The sequence below is a fragment of the Urocitellus parryii genome, chromosome 4 (genome assembly GCF_045843805.1).
Source record: "Urocitellus parryii isolate mUroPar1 chromosome 4, mUroPar1.hap1, whole genome shotgun sequence".
Classification (NCBI taxonomy): Eukaryota; Metazoa; Chordata; class Mammalia; order Rodentia; family Sciuridae; genus Urocitellus; species Urocitellus parryii.
The window spans coordinates 148,822,842-148,847,261 of NC_135534.1; the positions used below are offsets into that span (position 1 = coordinate 148,822,842).

Genomic DNA, 24,420 nt, shown 5'->3' on the forward strand with positions numbered 1-24,420 from the left:
AAATAAAGGCGTGGGAGTGTTGGCTGGCTGTGGTGCAAACCTGCTGAGGTTTATGAGCTTCTTCCTATCTTTGTTCCTAGCATAAGGCACCCAAGGGATTTCACATCACTCCCTTGTATATTCTATTTAATTTAATATAAAAAGAAAAAGAACTGGGAAATTAGAATCTGAAGGACAGCATAGTTGAGATTTGTGCATGTAAGAATGTTGTAGAAAAGTTACCAAATTTCAAATGTATGAGATAAAGCAGAACTTGGACAGGTAGCAGGAGATTAATTAATCCAGTGAATTATGAGCAACCAGAAGCAGACAGCTGAACAGGGTCCCCTTCAACTGTGAGGTTTTCTGATGCTGGGCCAGCTGATAGGGCAACAAGTTGAATCCTCAACTTCCAACCCTGCCACCCCTACAAAAAGGGAACATCAGAGGTTATGCTCCAGAAATGCTTTGCTGCTCAGATTAAGGAAGAATGAGAAACTTAAGACCAGTCTTGAAACTTCAGCATGAACAAGTCAGGGACTCTCTAGAAGTAAGGCACTTTTAATTGCAGAAAGATATAAATACTAAACTTTAAAAGAAAAAAAAAAAACAGGTAAAGCGATCCATGGGGAAAAGTTAACTCTGTTAAGCCAAAAAAAGTAACATAACATTTCACCTGGAGGAAGGAAAACTGAGAGAAGGAGTAATGATCTTCCCTCCTTAAGCAACTGCTTTGAGTGCCCCTGGTGAAGAAAGTCTACAGACAAACATTTCATCTCTAAGTCTTAGTATTAAGATGTGCTAAGTTTTCAGTTTGGTAAAGCTATGAACATGATGGGAATTTCTCCCCCATTACACCCAAGCTCACAATAGAATATATGAATGGCATAAAGCAAATGGATGTGCTTTTTAGATCCTCTCATGGAGGAATATATCTGAAATATCTCATTTTACACTATAAAACTTCTGGAAAATTATATCATATTTATACATTTTTTTTAGAAGGAAGCACTATATGGTGACATGATGCCAGGTGGCATTTTACCACTAGGTTGCTTTTCATCTCACAAAATACATGAAGAAGACAAAACTACTGCTATGTTCATTTACTTTCACCCATGTTTCTTGGGATTACTTGTTCTTCCTTCTATCTCTCACAACATACAGATTGTTGGTATTTTTTACATATATATTTTATGTATTTGGATATCTAGTTCTTGTAAATGACAGTGTTCAAATATGAAATTTCTAACTGGTATATTTATTAAAGAGTTATAGAAACAAAATATTACTTAGAAATGAATTAATTTTTAGAGGTTTTAAAAAAAATCTAACCTAATATAAATTTCTTTGCTCATAAGTACCCTAAACTTTAAATATACAAACATTTTAAAACTAAAAATATGAACAAAAGTTGAATTAAAATATATATTCTCAATCAGAAAATTAGCAGTAGTTACTTTTTTAATATTTATTTTTATAGTTGGACACAATACCTTTATTGTATTTATTTACTTTTATGTGGTGCTGAGGATCAAACCCAAGGCCTCGCAAGTGCTAGGTGAGCTCTCTATTGCTGAGCCACAAGCCCAGCCCAGTAGTTAATGTTAAGGTAACTGAAATCTAGAATTTCAGTTCACTGTGCTGTTCACTTGTTTGTGTAAATAGTAAGATAAATTTTTAGTTTTTCAAGAAAAGAAAATTACTCATAATTTCCATTCTATTATAGCATTTAAAACTTTGAGATCTTTATGCTCAAAATTTCCTTAAAGCAAATATTGTTTAAAATTAATATATTTTGCCAGCTGTGGTGGCACGCACTGCAATTTCAGTGGCTCAGGAGACTGAGGCAGGAGGATCATAAGTTCAAAGTCAGCCTTAGCAAAATCGAGGTGCTAATAAGCAACTCAGTGAGACCCTGTCTCTAAATAAAAAAATACAAAATAGGGTTGAGGATGTGGTTCACTGTGGCTCAGTGGTCAAGTGCCCCTGAGTTCAATTCCTGACACCACACCTCCCCCAAAAAATAATATATTCCTTTTTGAGCACATAACTAAAAGTATGTATTCTATACCTCAATTTGGCATCAAAAGAATGCACAATGATTGAAAAATCAAAATGTGCCCATAAATAACAAAACTTCAAATCCTAAATAACATAATTATCTTACTAAAATAAATAAACCCCTGACCCAATGTTCCCCACATTTATAATTTACATTCAGTAAATATACTTGAACTGAACCTAACTATGAACTTAAAACTAATATCATTAATTTTCCTAATGGATTCAAAATTTTGTTTCCTGAACATAATCCAAATATTTTTTCTTCTAATAAAAGCACTACATGAAATAAGTTGAACCACGTCAGAACATACAAACATAATAGAACTTTTCAACCTTGTCTTTTCATACCCTCATTAACTAGTACAGGGTCTGGTAGTCTGCCAGTGCCAAGGAAATATTGAATAAATAAATCAGTATCAAAAATGAAATTTAAAAACAAACTAAAAACTAAAACTTTAAAAGTAACAAAACTTAAATAAAAAATAAATCAGTATTAGAATATTCTCTTTGGGGTTCTATCCTTAATATAAACATTAATAAAAGCAGCAAAAGAAAAAGCCAACATAGTCAATTTCACTGCTAGGCAGTTGTAAAATATAATTCTGACACTTTTCCAGAAATATTCTGAGGCATTGTTTTTTCTAATTCTTGCTTAAGTTTAAGAACAAGTATAGGAAAAGTGGGGTTATAGGGAGATATCTTTAAAAAATCTTAGAAACCACATTAGATAAGCTTTTGAAGTAATTGGCTTAAAATAATATGAAGGCTTTACTCAGATAAAGACCTCAGGTTGTACCTCTGTTCAGATATTTCCCCCTCAGAGACAGCTTTTTTATTCATATATATGAAAATAAAGTAAATGAAGGCTATATATGGGCAGTGAATCTGTTCATTGTTGTATCCCCATCACCTTAAATAGATGTTTAATCAATATTTGTGAAATGTGTGAATCAATGAATGAATGAAAGGGGGGATGAAGTAAGGGTCAGGCAGTTAGTGGGCTTGTAAGTATTTCCCTAACCAAGTCCAGCCTGGCTGGGTCAGGAGGAGCATAGTCACTACAGGTAGTTGTCTGAAATGCTGACCTGAGGTCACTGAATTCAAAGGGCACAAAGAGACAGCAAATGTCCGCTGATTCTGATTGCACTCAACATAACCCCTAAGGTTTGTGAGCTTCTTCCCCATTTCTAAATGTGACTCTGAGGCAGCCCTTTGGAGCCCTGGGCACTTCCTTCTCTACCTTATTTCCTTTCAAAACTAGAACTGGGAGGCATAAAACTTGAAGGAAGGCATAGCTGAGGCTATGTAAATATGAACTTTATAACAGAGAAATCAAAATATGAAGGAAGAGGTTAAAGCTGTGTCTGGACCACATCTTATGAGAACATATAGCAAGGAGATTAGATTATCCAGTAGATGGACAGCAAAATAGGGTAAACAATAAATAAAGTCTCTTTCAAGATTGAGATTCTCTTTGTGACTGCAAGCAAGTTGATAAGGCAGCAGCAATATCCTCACCCATTCCTCAATCCCACCCATCAAAAGGGAAACACCAGGGATAGGGATGCTCCAGAAATGCTTTGCTGCTCAGATTTAGGAAGAATGAGAAACCTACCACCCAGTTGTGGAACTTCAGCATGCCAGAGACCCTCCAGAAGAAATACAATCTTTAATCACAGAAGAGAAATAGAAGCTGAACTGCCTAAAGAGATCACATCAAGTGTTAACTTGCAAAATTGGCACAAGCCTTCTACGGAAGGAAGGAAAACTGAAAGAAGTGAGCATTGATCTTCCCTCCTTCTAGCAACTGCTTTGAGTCTTTTTGAGGAAGGAAATCCACAGAAAACAATTTGATTTCTGAGTGATTAATATTTAGGTGCTCTAACTTTTCATAAAATTTTGGTGACTCATGAGCATGCTGACATTTCTACCACATTGTACCCCAAACCACTATAAAATATGAGGAACACAAAGCAAAGAGCTATGCCTTTGAGATCCTCTCACTGGGAGGTCCACATCTGAAATACCTTATTTTACACCATAAAACTTTGGAGAAATTGTATCACATGTAAGCATACTTTTAAAAAGGAAAGAAAGCATTTGTAAATGATAGCTTTTGAAAATGAAAGCTCTAATTGCTCCATTTATGAAAAGGGCAAATAACAAAGCACTGTGTAAAAAAAGGAAATAATATTAAAAGGCTTTTAAAACTAACTGAATAAAATTTCCTTTGCTTTTTAGTGTCCTAAAGTCTTTGCATATGCAAATATCTAAATGCTAAAAATATGAACAGAATATCAAATTAAAATATTCATTGCCAAATAGACCTTATGGTGGTTTGGATTTTTATTATAATATGTGCAAGAAACGATTCATGAGAAGTCTGTGGGCTGAGTAAGAGTTGCTACTGTTAAGGTATAGGTCTGCTGCTGCATTATATACATTATAAATACATAACTATATACATTATAAATATAATATATAATCAGAGTTTTTCAAGAGAGGAAAATCACTCATAAACCCACTACAATATAGCTTTTAAAACTTGAGGTCTTCATGTTCAAGCTTTTTTCAAAACAAATATGGCTTCAAATTAATATCTTTATTTTGAGTTCATAACTAGAAATAATTATAACAAAAATTGGCATTTAAGTCACCAACAATAATTGTAAAATCAAGCGGGTATTTCCATATATAACAAAAATTCAGATCCCAAATGATACATTCATATAACTATAAAAAAAAAAAATCTCTAATATAATGGCCCACATGTTTCTAATTTATCTTCAATAAATAATATTTGAACCTAACCAGTAAGTCCAAAACTAACATCATTAATTTACAAAATAGATTCTGAGAACACAAAATTTTTGTTTACTGAATATGATCCAACTATCTCTTCTTCCAAGAAAAATACCATGTAAAGTAATTTGAACTATTTCAGAACACACAAATACCATAAAACTTCTAAACCTTGTCTTTTTATCTTTAGATCCTCATTAGCACAGGGCCTGGCATACAGCTCTCCTTAATAAGAATTGAATAAACAACTTGGTTTTAGAATATTCTTCTTGGGGTTCTATCTTTAACATAAACATTAATAAGAAAATTCAAATGAAAATGCCAATATGCTCCAAAACACTGCTAGGCAGAAGTATAAGGTAATTCTGACATATTTTTCAGAAACATCCTGAGGCATTGCTTTATAAATTCTTGTCTAAGTTTAAGGATAAGTATAGAAGTGAGATTTAGATAGATTTTACCTTTGAAACTCCAGAATCCAAGCTCATAGGACAATAAAATAATTGACTTTAAAATAATAAAATTAGATTTTGGCTTTCAAACTTGATTTTTAAAAGCAAGAAAAATTATAACTTACCTTGATTGTACCTGTTAATTTTTATTTATTCATTCATTATTATTATTTTTAGCAACAGAAGTGAGCATCTAAGGTTGTCATTTTCAAGTATAAATGATTTTATTTCATTACCCAATCTATGCAACCAACATTGCTGTCAGCTTAAGACATAGAAATTAACAGAAGCCACAAACATAAAAATCATAATTAAGGCAATAACTAGTTCTAATATCAAAAGGACTGTAAAAATTGTTGTAGATATGCTTCTCTAGAAAAAAAAACTAAAACTTTTGTTCACACTAAAACTTTGTCTAACACTAGGGTCTGTTGCAAGGCATTTGGAATAACAGATCCACAATATGGCCTAGATCCAAGAGCAAGGCAAAAAATGGCTCCAGTGCCTCAAATAAGCTTTAAAAATGAACAAGAAGATTTTGTCTCCTCCACCCCCAAGCAGAGGATTTCACCTAGGAACCAATATGTACCACTCTCATTTGAAATAAATCAGCATTATTTAATTGGGCTTGATGTCATATTGTTAATTTACTTGGGCTTGATGTCATACTGTTAATTATTACATAACTAAATAAAATGGTATTTGGAAAACAGCATTTAGTCTATCTTATTTTCCCAGTATGTACATAAGTTGCAGTTCTGTAATGTATCTGTGGTTCCATATCTAGAACTGAAAAGGGACATCAATTTTATTAAAGAATCAGCTGCATTATTGTAAGTTTTGTATAACACACTTGAGTTCTAGGTCTCTTCTCTGTGGTCAGCATAAACAATCATTATTTTATTTAATGTACATATGCAATGTGGGAATCAAAGAAGAAATCACCAACTAGTTCAGAGAACTAAATTGGGACCAGAGTTATAGAAAAGACATGTCTAAATTTTTAATTTATAATTTTGGTATTTATCTGAAGCAGTCTTATAAGCATCACATTAAATTTGCAACTGCCAGAAACCTTATTGTAGTTTGAGATTAACTTAAAATATTACCTTTTTAGTGCTCTGATAAATGCAGGTACCTTTTAAATTTCAGATAATGGCTTATACAAAAACATGAACTTGCTCATTATCTTCTTCAATATCAACAGGAAATAGAGAGTGCACGCCCTCTTAGACTTGAAAACAGTGTAACTAAAAAGAATTTAATTAAAGGACAGTGTGATCGGGGTTTAAGCAACCACAGCAATGGGAAGACACCAGAGGCTGGCAACAACAGGAAGTCACTAGCACTTCTAGTGCAGAAGGAGAAAGGAAATGGAGCTGGGTAAGGGTAAGGGTGGAGTCAAACAAAATAACCAACATAGTGGTTGCCTGATTGATATGAAATAATGATTTGAAGCAGCATGAGAGAATATGTTCAGAATTCTGGTTTGTATCAGACTTAAAAGTCTTAGAAACTATTAAAGGTAGGCAATGATTTTTCAATCATTAACTTTAAAAAAATTCCAGTTAAAAAATAAATATGGTTACAAACAGATTGTAAATAGTTACAAAGTAAATGATAAGTATGGGAATAGATGTCAAATCTCTGGACAAAAAAAAATATGGAAACAGGAAATATCCTTATGCAATGATTGTAATCAATCAGCTTTAAATACATGATTCAGTACAATCTCTACTCAGTAACTTCCTAACTTTGTGCTGGTTTCTTTGCAATATTCGACGTACCACCCAAGTCACGTTGCTATTTACTGAACTCATTTTAAACTGGGAATGTTTTGTTCTGAAGTTTCCTTAAAAAAAAAAATCATGAGAACTCAGAAATATCTTTTATACAAAAGGATGGAAGAAACAGCAATTCCATTTTTGTACAAGTTGAACACAAAGGAACACACCATGTTCTTTAGGTCAGGTCACAGGAAACTTTTGGAATGTCCCTGGTTCTTCCATGGCTCTGGAGGGAACACTCACAAATGTTCCCTAGTGTTTCAGAGCTAAGCATGTCCATGGGGATCCAGAGATCCAAGAAAGGCTGTGGCCTGACAGGCAAATTGGCCCCTCAGCCATTTGCCAGGATTCATTGTTTAAAGTGCTAAATATCCTACATGGCAGTGGTGAGAGAGAACTGGAAGAGCATGTGCTTACTCTAAAACTGAAGGTATAGGGATGAAGAAGTTTAAAAAAAAAAAGATGGCAAAGAGTGAAAAATGGGAAAATGAAATTCGAGATAGAAGAATGAAATAGTGATTGTGAGCAAATGGAGAGGAAAGTAGACAACAAAAAAAAGGGAACATTATTGAGCATATACTGCCACCTGACCTAGTGCTTCAATATTGTCCCATCTTAGAGATGAAGAAGCCTATGTTATTTACACACAGTCATCGTCATGTCCCCCAGGAAAGGGGGGAGAGGATCAAAGGCTGGGGCTGCAATGTTATCAGTGTATAGAGATGGGGTCTTTGGAGGTGGTTGGATCATGTGGGCTCTGACATCATGAATGAATTAATCCATTTATGGATTCATAGCTTAATGGGATTCAGGAAAGGGGCTTTGTTACAAAAACAAGCCCTCTTGCTTTGCTTCGTGGCCACCATGAGGTGGGAAGCTGTGCTCTTCCACACCATAATAATCTGCCTCATCACAGGCCCAGAATGATGGAGCCAAGTAACCATAAACTGAAAACCTTGAGAAAAATCTTACCTCCTTTTAAATTGTTCATTTGGGTATTTTGCCACAGCAACAGAAAGCTGCCTGACACAGTCATTCAACCAGTAAGTGATGAAGGCAGGGTTGGACCCAGATGTGTCTGACTCTAATGCCAGTGACCTTCCAGTTACACACAAAAGAAAATGAATCCACAGTCCTTAGCAGTCATACCCTGGACTTAAACCCTGAAAGTGAGAACCTGAAGCCTTGCCAACCTGCCTGAAAGTTTAGTCATCCTCTCTCTTCATAATCTTAAGTCTCAAACAACATTCCAGAGTAAGACCGATTCCTTCTTGCTTAAGCAATAAAGGACTAAAAACAACATAAGGTTCACTCCAATCAGAAAATAAACTTATAGCTTCAGAGAAAAAAAGAAAAAGAAGAGCCTTTTGATTTTCTGTAACTAGATTCACTGGTCTCACTTAAGTTTGTGAACAACCCTAGAACCAGTGTGTCCACCTCAGAGAAGTGAATATAATAAGCGTTTGGTCCCACTTTCTGGATGGGACGGGCAGGTAGCAAAGAGTCAGCTTGGTGGCTTGACCTTCATTTGCCTTTGTAGACCTGTGTCTATGGCACCAACAATCTTCCTAATTGTTTCATTTTTCACTCCCTATCATTCCTAGACAAAGACCACTAATAAGTCAAGATTTCCTCTATGAGGGGTTACATAGATAGGATCTTCATCTGAGGCAGTTATGGACTTAGTCTGTAACCCCAAATTTTTGCTGCATAGTAGTTAACTTTTTTATGCTCATAAAGAACAGACTTCATTAGGAGGAATGAAAGTTCAAAACCAGCCTCAGCAACTTAGCAAGGTCCTAAGCAGCTTAGCAAGACCCTGTCTCAAAATAAAAAATAAGGGCTGGGGTTGTGGCTCAGTGATGGAGTACTTGCCTCACATGTGTGAGGCCCTGGGTTTGATCCTCACACCACATTAAAAAATAGATAAATAAAAATAAAGATATTGTGTCCATCTATGGCTAAAAAAAATATATTTAAAAAAATAAACTAATTAAAAGGGCTGAGGATGTGGCTCAGTTGTTAAGTGCCCTGGGTTCATCCCCTGGTGAAAGGAAGAAAAAGAGAAGGAAAGAGGGAGGAAGGGAGAAGAAAAGAAAGAAAAGGAAAGAAATAAGAAAAGGAATTAAAAAAAAAAGATTGGATCTCAGGCTAGGACAACTGGATAGTCACATGCAGTATGTGTTTATATCACATACCATATAAAAAAATAACTAAAAAATGGGTCAAAAACCAAAGTAAGAGATAATGCCTTAAAAATCTTAGAAGAAAAAAATAGGAACAAATCTTTATTACCCTGAATTTAATAACAGTTTCTCAGATATGACACCAAAAGTACAAACAATAAAAGAAAAATTGGATTTCACAAAAATTAGAAACGTGTACTACAAAGGACACCATTGAATAAAGATGACCCACAGATTAGGAAAAAAATATTTGCAAATTGTGTATCTGACAAAGATCTAGTACCCATAATATGTAAAGAATTCTTACAACTCAACAATGAAAAGACAAACAATCCAATTTTAAAATTGTCAATTTCAAATTTTAAAATTGTCCTTCTGGGCGAAGGACCAGAACAGACATCTTACCAAAGACATATCCAAATGGGCAACCAGCATATAAAAGAAGTTCAATATTTTCCTCATTATGGAAACTCTAATCAAAACCACGATGAGATATACCACTTTAAACCCACTAGATGGCAAGAAGAAAGAGGAGGAAGCAGAGAGAAAGACGAAGAAGGGAGAAAATACAAGTATTGGTAGGAATCAGAAAAATCCTTCTACATATAATGGGAATGTAAAAAGAGATTTTAAAAGTACAGACACTGTGGAAAACAATTTCGTGGTTTCTCAGTGAGTTAAACGTAAAATTTCCACATGACTCAGCAATTCCATTCCTAGTATTTACCCAAGATAATTGAAAACAAGTGTTCAAAAAAAAAAAAAAATTCTAGTACAAGAATGTTTATAGCAGCATCATTCACAATAGCAAAATGGTAGAAACAACCCAAATACCCACCAAGAGATGAAAGGATAAACAAAATGTGATACATCTATAATGGAATGTTATTCAGCCATTTAAAAAAAAAAGAACAAAGTACTGATACATGCTACAACATGGCTGAATCTTGGAAAGACATTTGCTAAGTAAAGGAAGCTAGACAAATATAAAGTGTTGTATGATTCAATTTATATGAAATGTCCATAGAGACAAATCCATAGAAACAGAAAACAGATTCATGGTTGCCAAGAGCTGGGGTTGGGGTTCGGAGGGATTACGAGTGATTGCTTTACAGATATAGGGTTCCTTTTTGGGGTGATGCAAATGTTATAAAATTAAGTAGTGACAGCCTGGGATATAGCTCAGTTGCTAGAGTGCTTGCCTCACATGTACAAGGCTCTGGGTTCAATCCCCCAGCACTGCTAAAAAAAAAAAAAAATTAAAAACTAGCAATGATTGCACAACATTATAGATTTACTAAATGCCATTGAATTGTACATTTTAGAATGGTGATTTTTATATGTATATTTTATCACAATTTTTTAAAAGACCTCAGAAAAAATGATTATGGGTAAGTGACACGAGGAGACTAGGAACAGATAGTGGGTGAGGGGAGCATGGATATAAATGAGTCCCAGAGGATAAGTTGAGGATAGTTGGAGACACAAATATAGAAATTTGATCACGCCTCCTCACAGCCCACAGGGTCCTGGTGAACTTGTGATCAGTCTGCCCCTTTTATTCAAGGCACTTCCTAGCTAAATCCCCTGACACTTCCCAGCTCTGCATCCACCTGCCACCAACTCTCTCGTTTATCCACCTGCAGAAGATCTGGCTACTCTCCTCACTTTCTCACCACCTACTCTACATTTTGGGTTCCTTGACACCCCAAGTCCACAAAGTGCATGCTGTGCTGTTCTGCTTTTCTGAGAACACAAAGCTCTTTCCAGTTCAAGATGCTGGCAAAATTTCCACCTAAATCAAAAAGAAAAACAGATGAGAGGGCACAAGAAGGACAGACTTTGGAGTTATGAGGGCTTAGGCAATTTTATAGTGTTCTTTCTTATGAAAGTTATTTTGTTGTATTTTTATGGATTTGAAAAAGCAAATATATTTCATGTCACAAAAACCATTGGGTCATGCTATTCCTCTACATCAGACCCTTTAATGACTTTCTAGGTCACTCAGAATACATTTCAAAACAGTTACGATGGATGATGGCCCTATGTAGCCTCTGACCTTGTCCCCTTCTCCCCCCCCCCACATCCCCTCCCACACCCCCCCCCCGCCACTTCCAGAGCTCAGGGTACCCGGTCTTTGATCTTTTTGGTGCTCCTCCAACATAGCACAGGTTCTCCCCCTCCAAGTCTCTGCTCTTGCTTTCCTTCTGCCTAAAACCATCTTTTCTTGACTTTCTTTTGGCTTACATTTTTAGTTCCCTCAAGGCTCTCTCAAATGTCACCTTTTTGAGAGGTCCTCACCATCTATTCTACTGAAAATGGCATCTCCCCACCAATCCACATTCTCCTGAAATTACACCCTCAACCTCCTTTTTTCCCTCACAGAACTTGATACCCATAACACACTCTGGCTAGTTGGCTTGTTGCCTGCTCTCCCGTTGGCATGTAAGCTCCATGAGGGAAGGACTTGGCCAGCATCATGCACCTTCCAAATTACTGCCTAGACTAGAGCAGGGCTTCACAAATATATGGTGAGTAAATGAATGACACTGCTAGTAATAAAAGTTTGGCTCACATTACTGACCTTGCTGAGTGGGGGTCAATGGGGTCAATGGTCTGTGCTAAATTCCTGCACAGGTATCACCTCATTTAAACCTCAGAGCAACTACACAAAGTATAATAATCCTTATTACTAAGCTATATACTTAAATGTAGGAAATGAGACCTGCTTACAATCAAAGATTGATTGGGTCTTATCCAAAGGACACAGATGTCAAGTTGAAAGATCTCCCCCTAGCCAAAACTGGGACAATTTGAGCATCAAAAACAATGATGACTGCAACTGATTAAAATACATCAAGAGTTTATGATCATAGTATACAAATAAAAAAATTCTTTTTTTAAACATGTAGATTGCTCTGATATCAGCTCATTATTATGAAAATGGCTAAATTAAAGGAAAGGGTCAAGCATTCATTTTGTGCTTCCTGTACCAACTGACTTGCGATATCCAATAGTTAGTAAAGAAAAGTTCTTAATAAACTTCCAGCTAATAAATACAGAAAGAAGGAATCTTTTTAAATCACCATTTTTCAAGCCCTAATGAATTAATATATCTAGGCAATGATCACAAATGGGTAGTAAAGTCATATAATTACAGTTTGGTGGGGAACTTTATCAGGGATAGGTCAGGCCGACATCACTGAGAGTAAGACAACCAGGCCTTATGTGCTTGTGGTGTGATGTCCAAGCTCCACTTCTAACAGATCCTTGGAAAAGAAAAACTGAGACTGAGTCTCAGCAAAACCTTGGATTATGCCAGCATCTAAGAAGAAGGAAGGACAGACAGAAGGACAGAAGAACATGTTCAATAATTTAATGAGGAAGCCATCAGGGGATTACTTAGAACAGATGACCTGGCTTCTTCAATAAACAAATGTTATAGCAGGTCAAAAGGAAGAGATATTGTCACAAATTAAGAAAGAGTTGGGAGCCCTACTAACCAAGTGTGATGGAGAAACTGAGATGAAAACTGTTTGGGGGCAACTTCCATGATATGATTAACAGACTTTAGGAAGACTGATTAATAAAATTATTACAAAGGAAAAAATAACTTGCTTGGATACTTATTTCAAACAATTATAAAAAGACATGTATGAGATAATTGAGATGAGAGATTACAATAGAAAAGAATTATTGTAAATTTAGTTAAATATGGTTATTAATAACCATATTAATTATGGTTATTAATAACATATTTAGTCACTGCCCCACTAATCTTTAGCCCAAATTGATTTGTCTAATAGCATTGTGGTATAGCATACAATCTGTTGGAGATTCATACTGAAGTATTTACAGTTAAGTTGAAATTTCCCATAAAGTACATTCCAGCCAAAACCAAAATAATAATAATAAAGGTAAAGGAAGATCTGATAGAAGAAACAAGATTGCCAAAATATTGGTTTAGAATTATACCTTTTCCTCTCCTCTATATGCACATTAACAAGTTAGATTTTGCTGGTAGCTCTTAATATTTCTTTATTAATTGGCAACATTATACAACTTCAGTTAATTTTTTCAATAACACCTAGCTGACTCATTTTCTGAATATCTGCATGTCTGAATTTCTCTTTTCATCTGCAGTATGTACAATGTAGCTAAATATAGAATGTGGGGGTTTTCCTCTCAAAACTGAAGATGTTGCTCCATAATCTTCTAGCACTTCGAAAATATTTGACACCAACTCAATTTTGGTTCATAAACATTACAGAATTTTCAGTTCTGAACACGATGTTGAAACTTCTGGTTGCCACTGCAACCAGACAAAAGCAAGAATTGCTTGGAAGAAGAAATCCATTTAGCAAAGTATCATCTGGCACATGTTAGGCATTCCATAGAAATTTATAAAAATGGACAAATGACTATTGAAATAGCTAAGAAAAGCCTCACAGTATGTGTTTGAAACTGTTTTGTTTTTATTAATACATTTGGAACAATGTCTTTCATGTGCTTTTAAGGAAAATGAAAGGAGTCTATAAATCCTGACTTCATTTTTTTACTATACAGGTTAAAGTCTGTTTTTCATGGGTTTTTGTTCTGTTTTGGTTTGAATTTTTGTCTTGATTTTTTGTTCTTGTTGTTTTGTTTTTGGTTTTTGTTCTGTTTTGTTTTGTTTGTTCGTGTTTTTTAATCTTCAGTTTGTTGCCCAAACTTTGTAACAAACAATGAATAAATATTTATTCACTGCACAACTAATCTTTAACTATAATAGCATTGTAGCATAGCATGGACCTATGGAATCTGTTCTGCCTCTCTGCTTTAGACTTCTTGTTTCCATCCTATTTCATAACAGCAAGATATTTTTCTGACAATGAAGTGAAATAAAATTGGTTTAGGTGTGCCACCTAGTGGCATTTTAAGAAAGCATTCATTTTTATAGGAGTGAAAGCTTGCTAATTATTTATCTATCATCTTCAATAAGAGGTTAGAAAAGGGAATTTCTAGTAGGAAATTGAAGATTGCTCAAGATTTGAAAATATCATTACAACTAAGAGTGTGAATTCCCTTCATCTTTCAATAGAAGAAAACATTTCAATTTTAGGACTTACAAATTTTGATTGACCAGACCCAAATGATTAATTTCATGATTAAGTTACTATGAAGTGAAAACCTATTTGGTTCTATCTCCTACATAGATTTTATAAAATCACTGTCAATCACTAGTTATGTTTATGTAACATCACAGAGAAAGAAGAAAAGGACAAAGCTTCTCATCCTGGGCAGTGTACTATGAACCCCCTAGAAAGCTTCAAGTATCAACAATGACACCCACACACAGCCATGAGGGATCCAACTCGTCTGGGGCAAGACCTAAATATTCAAGAGCGTCTGAATGAATCAAATATACAGTCAGGATTGAGAACCTGGCCACAGGTATAGGAGATGTTGATTTTAGTCCTTTTCCATGAAAGATAAAACAATAATAAGGAATTATTGAGTTGTGGGGTTTTTTTTATTTTACAAATAAAGTAGAAATAAAACCCACTAGACTAAGGATTCAAGTCATTATGCTTTCTGTAATAAAAATCTTGCTTATTTATTCTATCATTTCCCTTAAAGAAAATAATCAACACACACATATAATCATAAGCTAAATATATTATTTAAGCATGGTATTTCAATCAGTATTTTTGTAATTTCTCTTTTGAATATCTTATAAAGACAAGTCATTCTCCATTCCAGAGGTCCATGTCATCACAACTGCAGGGTCTTCCTCTGTCCTACAGACTTCTGGGACAGAAGGTCAAGTACAGCCTAGCTTTAGCAGTTTGGAGTCACTCAACAAGTAGGGAAGAAGCTACATATGGCTCCAGAGTATTGTGATAACATAATTCTTAAGTTTAGTGGAGGGGTAGTTGATGTTCATTTTACTACACTTCATAATTTAAACATTTATTATAAATATATTCTGTTGTGTCAAATACTTCATGATACTTTAAAAAAAAGAAAGAAAGAATAGCTCTAAACCTAAGAATGATCGGGAAGTTTAATTCTTTTAAATATGGAACATTTAAGGATGAACCTGATCTTCCAAAACTATTACAGATGACTATGTTTCTCTCAAGGCTGCCCAAATTAGGATCAGAACTTATTCAAGTAGCTTCAGGGTTCCAAGACTTGTTCAACTGTATTATCTATATTCTCCTGGCCATCCTTCCTTGAAATTAACAGATAAATAATAATCAGCAAGGAAATAACAACTAATGGAAAAACTAGTCTTCTTAACCAGCACATATGTTAGGAGAATCAATCCCCCATGTCTCTGGGTCTTCCTGCATGCTCTTACTGGGTAGGCCAGGGATGCAGCTCTCTCTTTGGGTACTTTCCCATAGTTGTGGTTAGCAGCATTAAGCAATGAGGTAGCATCTCCTCCTTATTAAATTGCAGGTTTGCTTGACACATATAATAAAAGTGGTAGATTCCACAAGACCCAGTGTTCCTCAGTTATGTCACAAACCCACTGTGTTTATCTCAACCTCCAACTAGGCTCACCTACATCCCCTCCATGGGAAATGGAGTACATGGAAAACTGCTGCCAACATGCTGCCTGCTGTGCTGTGAGAATAAGGTCTCACAAGCATCTGTAAAATCATGACAAGCTAACTTGTTAATTTACAAGTCAGGTAAAAACCAGTTTGGGCAACAAGAATGAGATGATGATTGAGATATGGCTTTCTGGAAAAGACAATGGCTCTCATTGTTTGAGTTAGAGGGTGTGAGTAAAATCCCTAAGATCTCATAACAAATTCTCTCTCCTCTCGTGGACAGGAGGGTAAAGTAACACACTGTCCTGTGTGTTGAGTGACACTGAGCAACAAAATTCAGGGTTGAAAGCTGGGGATATAGCTCAGTGGTGAGTACTTGCCCTGCTTGCACTAGGACCTGGGCTCCATCCCCAGTATTGCAAATAAATAAATAAACATATAGGGTTGAAACAAGCTGCCCAAATAGTTCTTGAGTTATAGCAATGCTTTCCTCTAGGGTTGGTGAAAGGGAGGATGCTCTTATGACAATAGGGCAGCAGGTTCCACAGCCAAAGGCAACATGATGTGGCTGCAGCTGCTGAAGCAAAAGGTCCCTGAAGCCTAAATAAATGGTGTCAAGGATGAGTATATATAACTTTGGGTCAACTGAAATCATTAGAAATGTATTTGCTGAGCTGTGGCAAGTGGCCACTTGAAACTAAAAGTAAATACAAAAACTTGCTTTCCTGTGCCAAGCTGTTTCTCAACTTCCTTGCCCTCAGAACCTCATTCTGTGTACTCTCCTCCCCAACTTGAGATCTTTCAGGAAGAAGTCTGGTTGTGATGGGGAACTTTGAGGAAGGACCCAGCTTTTTATGGCTCTGTTGGTTGCAGGTACCAGAGTCTACTTGGTCCCATGGAGAGAGTTGTGTTATGCACCAAGATGGCCCCGGTTACCAAGGACCACCGGGAAGCACTGTGGCACCAAGGAAGGCTAAAAAGTCAATCCCCCTGAACACAACCAGGGACACACAGGAGTGTCCATTCTGTGATAAGGAGCCAAAGAACAAAAAGTCCTTCCTACCCTTGTGTACTTCCGATTTCCCCTACCCGCCTACTCTCCTGATATGATAACCCCTGAAGTACTTACGTTAAACTCTTTTTTGTGTGTTCTAACTGGGCAGGGAGGTGGGTGTTGAGGAATACTTGGATTCAACTGGTAAAGTTTGAGCAAAGTTTACAGTGAAGAAGGGAAATTAGAGGGACCTTGAACCAATTCAAGATACTGTACTGAATATCCACCCTTTCCCACTGCATATAAATATTTTATGAAATTGATGTGTTACATGTTTGTATTATAAAACCCATAGTGAACCAGAGGATCTGAATGTCCGACACCCTCCCAGGTGGTCTTACAGAAACATTGTAAGCTCCCTGGAAAAAATAGGGAAAATGAAAGGTGACCTGCAAAGAGGCTCAATGCCTTGTAAAACAGCGCCACCTGCTGGAAATATCACCAAATACTCTTGGTAATGTTTAGCCGGGACTGCAGTAACAAGAGAAGGGCCATAAACTGGCTGGTTTGAGCAATGCAAGTTCATTTTCTAGGTCCTAGCCAATAAACCAGTGGGCCTATTAGAATAATATGTAGGCCCAACTTTCCATCATGTCAGCTTAGGAACTGGCTTCCTCAATAAGACTCCTAAAGCACAAGACGTAAAATCAAGAATCAATAAATGGAATGGATTCAAAATGAAAAGCTTCTTCACAGCAAAGGAAACAATTAAAAATGTGAAAAGATAGCCTACAGAATGGGAGAAAATACTTACCACATGCACCTCAGATAGAGCATTAATCTCAAGGATATATAAAGAACTCAAAAAATTCACATAAATTAAAATAACCCAATCAATAAATGGGCTAAGGAATTGAACAGACACTTCACAGAAGAAATAATCAATCAACAAATATTTGAAAAAATGTTCAAAACCTCTGACAATTAGAGAAAGGCAAATCAAAACTCTACTGAGATTCTATCTCATTCCAGTCAGAATGGCAATTATCAAGAATACTAGTAACAATAAATGTTAGCAAGGATGTAGGGGGAAAAGTTCACCTATACATTGCTAGTGGAACTGTAAATTGGTGCAACCACTATGGAAAGCAGTATGGATATTCCTCATAAAACTTGGAATGAAGCCACTATTTCACCTAGTTATCCCACTCTTGGTATACACTCAAAGGACTTAAAATCAGCATATCCCAGTGACATAGGCACATGAATGTTTATAGCAGCTCAATTCACATAGCCAACCTATAGAATCAACCATGGTGCCCTTCAACAGATGCATTAATAAAGAAAATGTGATATATATACACAATTAAATATCATTCAGCTATAAAATGAATGACTTTATGACTTTTGCCAGTAAATGGATGGATCTGGAGACTACCATGCTGAGTAGAAATAATACTGTACCAAAGGCCAATTGTTCTCACTGATATAAAGATGATAACACACAATAAGAGGTGGGAAGAAAAAAATAGAAGTTCAGTGGATTAGAATGAGGAATGAAGGGAAGGGAGGGAGAATGGGAATAGGAAAGACAGTAGAATGAATCAGACGTAACTGCCCTATGTTCCTATATGAAACTCTACACCATGTACAACTATAAGAATCAGATACTAATTAGAATAACTAATACTCCACACATGTATAATATGTCAAAATACACTCCACTGTCATGTATCTCAAAAAAATAAGTTAAAAAATAAAACTTCAAAGACAATGATGTGTTTGAGAGTATGACTGGCCTGGTCATATCCAAATATCACTTCAGTTTTGCACAAAAGAGTAATAACCACTCTCTGGGGAAAACTTTATCCCCCACCCCACTCTTCCATTTAAGACAAAATTGCCGTCTCAATAGGGTCCTAGACTAACAGATATTTCCCTAAATGCCTGGGTTCACCTTTGGTTCAGCTAAGCTGAAAACCAGTGTCTACACTGGGACCATTTGGCCTCAGCCCCAGCTTTGCAACACCTGGTCACTGGGATCAGTGTTAAAAACGTCAAAGCTGTTCCCATAATCTGACAAATCAGGGTATTATGATGAGCCCAGAATGTCCCTATACATTCTTGCAGGTTAGGTCAAGAATGAAGGCCCTAACTGCTCTTTACATGGGTCATTTCTTGCTTGTGCTTCAGTGAGCCATTTGAGGAATGAGATAAAAGAAATTTCCTCTCTTCTTGCCCTCACCCCTTCCTTGCTCATGGCTTATTATAAATGCAGTAGATTTCAGAAGCTAAACATTCCTCAAATGTGACACAAATCCACTGTATAGCACCCAACTAGTCCTTGCCCATCTTTGTCACTTCCATGAGTCTTGCAGGGCATGGGGAAATAACACCAACATCATGATTATGCTGCTTTCTATGATATAAGTAATGAAGTCCTCCATCTGTGCTCTAGGTGTCTCTGGGTTTCTGTAATGAGTTTTCCATTAGGCTAAAATTCCCCAACCTTTCACAGACCCTGACCATCATGGGAACTATAGTTTCCAAAGATCTTTGACCAGGATGTTTTAAGTATCTGACATACTTGACTGATTAAAATATCTAATATTTGGTCTCTTGTAGGTCACTTTGCTCTGTTATAATAATTCAATTTTCCATTCTTTCAATTGTTCCATTCCCCCAAAAGAAATCTTTATCTTGCACAGGACACTCTTATCAGTCTTTAATAGCAATAACAACAGCAATACCTAATATACCCTAATGCCTACAGGCACTTTTCTAACTACTGGAGGTGTGGTTCTATATAATATATATTGACTTTATTCCTTAAAACATCTCTCTGAGGGGGATGTTATTACCTCTAGAGTACAGATCAGGAGACTGATCTGTACTTATACAGTTATACAGTTAGTCATGGGTGCAACTAGGATTCAAATCCAGGCAGTCTGGCTTTGGTCCTCATTTAATCACTAGCTCTACTGTCTAATAGTAGAACCTTCAACTCCCAGCACTATAAAGGATAACCAAGACCTAGAAATCTTTATCTAAAATCTTAAGAAAATAATTTGGGTCAAACCTTTAACCCTTGATTTTGAATTCCTACATTTCAATGTACTTTTTGACAGCTTTTATTAGGCAACTGGACAACCCTCTACTGTGCTTGGATCTTTTTTATCTACTCATTGTATAATCTAATGTAAAGGTATCATTATCTGTATTAGTTCCCCATTGCTACTGTAACAAATAATAAGAATTTAATGATTTAAAACAACACAAACCTCTTACTTTATAGTTGTGAGGTTTAAAGTACAAAATGGCCTGACAGGACTTGGTCCCTCTGGAGACTACAGTGCAGAATCTGTTTGTCTTTTCCACATTCTAGAGGTTACCTGTATGCCTTGGCTCTCAATCCCAACTGATTCCATCTTCAAAGCCAGAAGTAGAACAGTACAGTACCTTAAAATCGCTCCCCTCTCTCTCTCTCTTCCTTCTTTACTCTTATGATTACAATGGACCTATCTTGAATAATCCAGGATAATATTCCCATCTCAAACTCCTTACATGACCACATTATAAAATCTCTTTTGCTGTGCAAGGTAACATTCTTGACATAGTCACAGTTCCTGGGAATTAGGACACATATATCTTGGGGAGGGCATTATTCCACCTATCATACTCTTAAGTAGTTATCTCTTTCTACAGAATGGCAATTTTGACACAAATGTCTGGATTGGAGACTTAAACAAGGACATTCACCAGATTATTAGCAATCCATTTCATCTTGTCTTTGAGGAAGAGGCCCCAAGAGCATTTTAGTTTTTTTTATTTAATTTTTTGGGAGGGGAAGGTCAAAATGAACAGCTGAAGTAAAAGTGGTAGAACTTAACCATTGTAACAATATAATAGCTTAATTGTTTCAAAACATACCTGAAGTCGGGCATGGGTAAGCATGAACTCTTGTTGATTTTTCATGTTTTCATTCATAGATTTTGAAAATATAAACCCCATCTTGATCTAAAGTGTAAAACATATAAAGACAATTAAAATAATATACTATGTACATCCTTGCATGCTCTGCTTTGGGCTACCATGAACTTATGACAAAGTGAAAAAAGAAAAACTTCTGACTTAGAACACAGTGTAAATTCTAGTCCTTACTCCTTATTAGCCATCCAGCTTAACCATCTTGGCCATCGTTTACTCACCTAAGTATAGCTGATTGGATCAGATCATTTCCAAAATCTCTCTCTACTCTATAAAGTATATGGCTCCATATTTCCTAGTTTTTCTTTCTGCTATAAATCTTGAGAGCAGGTTGGATAGCACTCATCCTCTTACCCACTATACAGGTGGACAATAAAACTTGCATTTCTGGAGAGCTGAATCAGAACATGCTTTGAGTATCTTGTGAACAGATTTTTCTGTGCTCACTGAATTTGTGTTTTAAGAAGATTTAGGTGTCTCAAGGTCAGTACATTAATCCTGCCATGACTCGTGTCCCTCTTCAACATGCCACTTATTTAAACTCATTATAAATTGAAAATATCATTGTCAAAAATGCATTTACTATCCCTAACCCATCCAACATCATAGCTTAGCCTAGACTACCTGAAACATATACAAAACACCTACATTAGCCTACAGTTGGGCAAAGCCATCTAACACAAAGCCTATTTTACAAAGTGCTGGATACTTCATGTAATTTATTAAATACTTTACTGAAAGTAAAAACGGAATGGTTGTTGTATATTGTAGCCCAGGAAAAGACTGAAATTCAAATTTTGAAGTATATTTTCTATTGAATACATGTTGCATTTGCACCATAATAAAGTCAAAAATCCTAAGTCAAACCATCATGTAAATCAGAGATTATCTCTATCCTCTACTTTATAATCTTCCCTGAGAAGTACTGTCGATTCTGGGTGGGTCAGAATTCCAAATTTTTTTCTCTATCCAATTGGGTAGATAGAGAATACACTTAGTTCTTGATTTTACTTTTAAAAGATGGAAAAACCTAGGGAAAGTCACAACTTCTCTACCTTCCTCAACAATGTTGCTGATACTTCTCCCCTCTAGTAGGCTGATGAATAGTGTAGTGGAGTTCATGTGAGGGTGGCCAGACTTAATGCTTCATATCCAGGAGTCACAAGTATTCTCTAAGAAGCCCAGACAGCTCCTATTTTCCTATCCTTCCATATCAGAAAATCTTGGGTTCTGGCTAATTTAGGAGATGTTGAAGGGGGTATTTAATGTCAGGTAGAATGGTTTACCCCTGCCAATGGTGCTCCAGGTGAGTGGGAGCCACAAACCAGACTTCAATGGCTTCCCTGTGTTCTGACTAAGGACACAGCCTAGAATTATTGGGGCCAATGAGCCAGAATCAGCATTAAAACTGGGCAAAAGAGAAAAGACAGGACTCAGAACAGACCTGGGTAATCATAAGGTTCTCTCCCTCTGTTCCACTCCAATACCTGTGGCCAAAGATAGAGGCCACCTAATGAGGGTAGAAGAACTAGCAATTCTCTTCTTTCTAAAAGTTTTAGCACCCCATGTACAGACCAGACAGCAGACCTAGAACTTGCCTAAAATGCTCCAGCAATATGTTATCCATCTTGACAGTTTCCATGGTGTCTACTTCCCACAGTGTTTGCATAAAGCAAAGTACAAGAACTTTGGCTCAAGTCATTGCCGTTTCTTATTATTTTTTCTTCTGCATATGTACAGAATTATTGAATTTTTACATCTGCTGCAAACATAAAGAAAACATTTGTCCTCTAGTTTTTATGCAGTCTGTATGTCACCATTCTGTGTCCCTTAGAGTGCTTCTGTTTGTAAGGGGGTGGGATCTCCCCTGAAGTGGGACAGTCCTCATGTCAATCATCTAGAGAAGAGAAATTCTATAAAGTTAGGATTTAGATTTACCTCTTTCTGGGCCTTGCTTCCTTGGGACTGGGCTGATAGTTCAGACAGATTATTCGACACTCCCAGATACAAGGATTAAAGGTGGAAGCTGGGCAGAAAAAAAATCTCTCTTTCAAGAGACTACACCTGAAAATTTGTGTGCCACACCTTGTAAACTTTGCCCTCAATGGAGTTTTTCAAACCTCCTCCCTTTTCTTACTGGTAACCAATTCATTTTCCAAAGTCTGGGAGTATTCCTTAAAAGGTTCAGAATATTCTCAACTTTCTGTCTCCCACTCACAAAAAAAAAATTATCAGAAAATAAGCACTAAAAATAACTTTTATTTCATTGATTTTTTATGAGATAAGTCTGTCAAAAATCCAACACTTTATCATGGATTACAAATGTGTTTCTACTTTTACAATGTATGACACAGGTGAATCTCAGAAGGCTGAGAAAATTGACTTGGGATCTCTTCTGCCTTCATTACTTCTGAGACCTTGGGAGAGTCTGTAATGCTCCAGCCCTATCGTGGCTGTACTATAGATTACTGAGGGAAGATTTATTTGCCCGGAGGAGAATTGCACAATCCAGGCAGTCTTTCTGTGGCCATCCTTGGAAACTTGAATTTGATTTTCAGAGAGAGAATATGAATTCCATGACTTCTAACATCCAAATTTCTGCACTTATTTCCTGATTTTAAAAAAAAAATTGCTTGGATTTATGACTGGTCGCATAATCACAATCATTTTCAATAAACGTCTGCGATCCAAACTAGGCCATTCCCCTCTGCAAATTTCAACCCGGTGACAGGGGGCTTTCTGTAATAATCTCCACTCTCGATTTTGGACGCAATTTCTGTAATTGAGACTTTCCCCTCAAGTGGCATGCTGATTTCCTCAGCGACTTTTCCCAACTCCATTCTAACAATACAAAGAGACCTCAGGTCAATGCAAACAGAACCAGCTTTTCTGAAATGATGTTGGCAATAGCTATCAGCACGAGGGGCAGTGGGAGAGCCGCCTCTCCAGCCCGGGCCCGGGAGCTGCGCCGGCCAACGCTGCGGTGCCGACCCTCCCTCCCCACACGCCCGCGGTGGGCGCTCACTCACCGGCTATGAGTAAAGGGGCGCGGTGACCAGGTGATGGCTGCAGAGGCCTGCAAGCTAGGGCCCCCTTGTACCGCGGCAGGGACGAGGCCCTGCCCACAAAGCCTCGGGATTGGCTGGCCATGACAGTTGTTAGGAGCCCCAGCCAATCAGTGCGGCCCTTGGCTTTCTTAAAGGGCCCGCAATCTTAACAGAAGCCGGAGTATTCTTTCCGTCGAGGGGAGAATGAAAGTGGAACAGGTGTGTGGAAGAGGCAAATTCAAAAACATAACAACTCAGCAGTCGTTTTGTTGTTGTTGTGGTTGTTTGTTTGTTTTTTGTTGTTGTTTGGGGGTTTTTTTGGTAATGGAATTTGTATTTTGTTTACATTTTTATATTTACAAAGCAATTTTCTCTGGCCTGACACTCGACTTGTAAGTTGCACTAAAACATGATGTCGAATTGTAATGTATTCTATTGCTGTCGTGTATTTAAAAAAAAAATAAAATCAATAAAAGATTTTTAAAAATAACAAATAAGTAAATAAAAAGAACTGGGGATGTAGATTCATGCCAATTTCCTCTGAGTTCAATCCCCAGTGTAAAAAAAAACCATA

General features: G+C 36.6%; 1 protein-coding gene across 1 annotated transcript in view; it reads right to left on the reverse strand.

Annotated features, from left to right (window-relative positions):
• Positions 1-23,914, reverse strand: part of Plgrkt (plasminogen receptor with a C-terminal lysine) — a 51,982-nt gene extending 28,068 nt beyond the window's left edge. The window contains exons 1-2 of the mRNA XM_026391500.2: positions 23,829-23,914; positions 20,743-20,829 (exon numbers count right to left, since the gene is read on the reverse strand). Of these exons, the coding sequence (XP_026247285.2) occupies positions 20,743-20,823 (81 nt within the window). The 5' untranslated portion in view covers positions 20,824-20,829; positions 23,829-23,914. The remainder of the gene's footprint in view (positions 1-20,742; positions 20,830-23,828) is intronic.
• Positions 23,915-24,420: the final 506 nt, after the last annotated feature.